Here is a 4795-nt window from a genome sequence, read left to right as displayed (position 1 = left end):
ATATGTATATATATATATATATATATATAATTCTATTTATATTAATTATTTTTAAAATCCATATAATTAAATATTATAATATATACATAGATCATTTTTTAAAATTATATTATATATATATAACAATCCATCTAAAATTTAATTTGTGATATAGTTAAAAAAAAAAAAATCTTTTTAATTATTTTTCTATATTTATATTTGACACAAAAGGGTAGATAACATTTTTATAAATAAAAAATAGTTAAAATAAATTGTTTTTTTTTTAATTCAAAAATAAAATAATGTATGCAAATAGAACCTTTATTATTATTATTATTATTATTATTATTATTATTATTATTATTATTATTATTATTATTATTATTATTGCACACTTCATTAAATTCAAAAATAAAATAATGTATGCATATAAAACCTTTATTCCTTAAATTCAACCACTTGTTTAATGGAATCCAATCCCAAGGGGATGTATTTCTTCACATCTATAGTCGATTATCTTGCTGCGCTTCTCTCCACTAAATAAGGCACAATGTATTTCATCGCATCGATATCCGTTATCTCGATGTGCTTTCCTGTGACATTTATGAATTGAACTCTACCTGCTTCGTCTAAACTTCTCAAACCAATCCAATCTTCCTTGTACAATTCTGTCTATGGTATAAAAATATCAAATATTATTATTATTGTCATTATTGATAGTGCCAAAATAAATTCAAACCGTTATTATACTCACCTCTTGAACAGGCAAAATCTTTTTCCGTGACCGCGACCCATCTGTGAAAAACCCGAACCATGCGCTTTCATTCGGAATCAAAACGTCGTCATCATCAAACTATTGATAACCAAAACAAGAAAACAGAAATCATGCCAATAAAACAGGATTCTGCAGTATGCTCTTATAAACTGAAAAGTTGTGAAAAGAAAAGACAGTTCCACTCACCTTGATAAGCACAAGATTCTGCAAGCTGGCGAATCTTTGCTTGTAAACATCATTCTTCTGATCCTTGTATTCGTTATTCAGTCGAGGAAGAAAATTGGATCCTTTCATGTATTGATTAATAGCCTAACAAAGTATATAAAGTTGTAAAATCGTATAAGAAGCCCGACAATTATATAGGCGAAATCTAGATACTCACATTTGGGTCTTTTACATAACCAGCCGGTGCAAAGTTTTCCTGCAATCAAATTATTTATCAATTTTTTTTTTTTTTACACAGGATCGGAGGAAAATCGTACCTGCACATATTTAGTATATATTCCTAATTTTATCATATAGTGCAGAATTTTGCAGGTTTGTCCGGACTGCAGGAAGAAAAAAAAAACTAATAAGCAAACCATAATGGCATTTCATTCAATGTCCAAAAACAGTAACTTTCGAGGCAGCAAGGGAAGTAAACTTACACCACAATAAGGAAACGCACCTATCCCAGCATGTGGACCAGCCAGTGATATGTAATTATTCACCTGTTTTCATCGAGTTGTTGCAGAAATCAAATAAATAGAAATTTAATTAATACATTTAAATAAATGTTAATAATGAATCTTACTTGAGGAGCTCCTTCACAAAACTCAATAACAGCACGACTAATGATATTTCCCTGAAGGAAAAATCGTCAAATTTATCCAATAAATACATTTCACCCATAAGTTACAAGAAGGAATGAGATAACAATATTATTCGATTAATTTCATTGAACCAACCTGGGAAAGTCCAACTATGTTGTAGCCATTGCTTAGCTCACTAATATTTTTCACCTGTAAGTTGCAGAAAAGAAAAGAAAGGAAAGGGCTAAGGGAAAAACTATATATACTTTATATCAACTCTACCAATTATTAGACAAACCAGGTAGCTCTACCACCTTCTCACAAGCGATTTCAGTCTGCAAGAAGTAAAACCGAAACAGATTCTAGTTAAATTTAGAGAAGAAAATAGCTGAGACGTCTGGGATTTGCCATGGCTAACAGTAACAGACAAACCTGTTGTTTGATTGGCACGAGCCAGGAATCTCCAGTTTCACTATTTGAAGGAAACAAGTGATCAGTCTAATGAATATATAGGAAATAATAATACAATCGAGCGATCGAGCATATAAACTAGCTAGACAGACAGAGATATTACATGCATTGTCCTTCGGAACCCGACCAATTGCTTAGAAGATTGGTAAGACGTTGCACTGACTTGGTTTTGCAATTATGTGAAACACCTGCAATATTAATAAACCAAGAATTAATTATATATATATATATATATCAAAAACACAAACATGTCTAATTCAATTGTACTTAATTACTATGTTCAAACTGGAATAACATGTAAGAGAAACTAAAATTATGAGGTTTAAAGCATATATAAATCTTGCTATATGCATGCTACATACAATAAATAGAAATACAATTATATATAGACTTTGATATCAGTTAGCAATTGCGGAGAGTGTCCAAGAATATTACCATGGAAAACGACGAAAGGGAGAGAATACGCAGACGTAAAGGCCAAAAACAGTGCCAATGTAAAAATGATTAACTTCGCCATCTTCTTGTTTGGTTTCAGGAGCACAGAAAGTATGAAACTAAGTGAAGAACGTGACAAGTATATATATTCACATTAACGTGTTGCGTTAGAGAGAATTTTGTTTACTTTTTTTCTTTTTTCTAAAGTTTTAACTTTTTTTTTAAATCACTTTAAAAAAAGATAAACCTAAATAACCAATAAACCATCGTCGTAAAAATCTCTACCAAATATTATGAATGATTGTTAAAATTATATTTTAGTCCAGAGTTGATAAACAAAGTTGAAAGATTTCTTGTTAGATAAAAAGACTTATTTTCTCACATGTTTCATCACATATTTTTTCCGAATAAATCTCTAATTTCGTGACTTTACACTTTCACTTTGTCTATCAAATATTTGATTCATATTTTTTTAATAATTAGCATCGTGATCTCACACTTTGGTCAATTAAATATTTGATTCATATTTCTTTAACCACTTTCAAATGATACCGGTCTATTATCCCTCGACAAACCACATCTCAATCACATTTGGTTAAAGGTTGTACTTGTTTTGTTAGGTTGTAAGTTTGAAATCTACAAATAACATTTTTAAACTTATTTTTAACCGTTTTAAATTTATGGGCGGGTCAACCCACAATTTGACCCAAATATCCATTTACTCTCACATAAATATCCAAATTAACCACAACTCTCGACCCGGCAATCCGGACACTTTAAAAATTAAGCATCATTATATATATATATATATAGATTAGTTAGTTAAAAATTTGAACTTTTATTGTTAAAATGTCTCGCGTTCATCAAATTTGGTGTTGAATCTGAAATATAAAGCTTTGTTAGCTTAGTTGGTTAAAGAGTTGTACTTGTTTTGATAGGTTGCAAGTTCAAAACCTACAAATAACATTTTTAAATTTATTTTTAACCGTTTTAAGTTTATGGGTGGGTCAACCCACAATTCGACCCAAGTATCCATTTACTCTCACATAAATATTCAAAGTAACCACAGCTCTCGACCCGGCAATCCGGACACTTTAAAAATTAAGCATCATTATATATATATATTAGTTAGTTAAAAATTTGAACTTTTATTGTTAAAATATCTCGCGTTCATCAAATTTGGTGTTGAATCTTAAATATAAAGTGTTGTTAGCCTAGTTGGTTAAAGTGTTATACTTGTTTTGTTAGGTTGCAAGTTCGAAATCTACAAATAACATTTTAAATTTATTTTTAACCGTTTTAAGTTTATGGGCGGGTCAACCCACAATCCGACCCAAGTATCCATTTACTCTCACATAAATATTCAAATAACCAAAGCTCTCGACCCGACAATCCGACACTTTAAAAATTAAGCATCATTATATATATATAGATTAGTTAGTTAAAAATTTGAACTTTTATTGTTAAAATGTCTCGCGTTCATCAAATTTGGTGTTGAATCTTAAATATAAAGTGTTGTTAGCCTAGTTGGTTAAAGGGTTATACTTGTTTTGTTAAGTTGCAAGTTTGAAACATACAAATAACATTTTAAATTTATTTTTAACCGTTTTAAGTTTATGGGCTGGTCAACCCACAATCCGACCTAAGTATCTATTTACTCTCACATAAATATCCAAATTAACCACAGCTCTCGACCCGACAATCCAGACACTTTAAAAATTAAGCATCATTATGTATATATAGATTATGTGTTGATAAATGTAAGAGAGGTTTTATATGATAGACCAATTTGTGTAACTATTTATTAAAAAAAGAAAAATAATTAAAGATCCAATTATTTAGTTTCATTTGTTGTTAAAAAGGGAATGAACACGGATTCGAGAAATGATGATCAACACAGTTAGAGGGTATGAAAAAAACGATTCACCAATGGTTAGAGAGTATGAAAAAAAAACGATTCACCAATGGTTTGAAGTATTATTTGGATTATAAATTCCGAGACAAAAAAATTTGATCGGGCTAAACAAGTTGCCGAACTGAACAAAACAAAACATAACATTAACTCAAATTTGAATGATGAAAAGAGAAACAATGCACCTCTACAACTAGAAAATTCATTTGAGGACCAAGAAGAAATGACTTTTCGATTTCTCTTGTTCTATTCAATCTCGTTTTAACATCATCAAATTATTATTTTTAAATGGTTCATGTATATGAAAAATTATAAAAATCGTTTAAACACAATAACAAAAATGACATGAGAAATTAAAAAAAAAAGAAAAAAGAAAAATAGAATTAACCATTTTTTTCAATAGGTTATCGAACTCGTAAATCTTCGAGAAGA

At 29.4% G+C, this 4795-nt stretch overlaps 1 protein-coding gene across 1 annotated transcript; it reads right to left on the bottom strand.

Moving 5' to 3' along the window:
• Positions 1 to 492: 492 nt before the first annotated feature.
• Positions 493 to 2533, bottom strand: LOC124909985 (palmitoyl-protein thioesterase 1-like). Its single transcript, XM_047450611.1, has 12 exons — positions 2452 to 2533; positions 2120 to 2204; positions 1978 to 2017; positions 1860 to 1880; positions 1702 to 1755; positions 1548 to 1598; positions 1402 to 1464; positions 1237 to 1302; positions 1137 to 1175; positions 941 to 1063; positions 734 to 832; positions 493 to 651 (listed from the first exon to the last, which is right to left on the bottom strand). Exons 1-12 carry the CDS (start codon positions 2531 to 2533, stop codon positions 493 to 495), a joined length of 882 nt encoding a protein of 293 aa, XP_047306567.1.
• Positions 2534 to 4795: the final 2262 nt, after the last annotated feature.

The sequence above is a fragment of the Impatiens glandulifera genome, chromosome 7 (assembly GCF_907164915.1).
Source record: "Impatiens glandulifera chromosome 7, dImpGla2.1, whole genome shotgun sequence".
Taxonomy (NCBI): Eukaryota; Viridiplantae; Streptophyta; class Magnoliopsida; order Ericales; family Balsaminaceae; genus Impatiens; species Impatiens glandulifera.
The sequence above is the reverse complement of the archived record's forward strand: the minus strand, read 5'-3'. Positions and strand labels throughout refer to the sequence as shown.

Bases quoted from the DNA above. Each gene is read 5' to 3' on its own strand.
- LOC124909985 (XM_047450611.1), bottom strand. From the start codon at position 2,533: ATGGCGAAGTTAATCATTTTTACATTGGCACTGTTTTTGGCCTTTACG. The intron at 2,205-2,451 runs GTAATATTCTTG...TTAATATTGCAG, and splicing joins CCCTTTCGTCGTTTTCCATG to GTGTTTCACATAATTGCAAA. The intron at 1,176-1,236 runs GTACGATTTTCC...ATTTGATTGCAG, and splicing joins TATATACTAAATATGTGCAG to GAAAACTTTGCACCGGCTGG.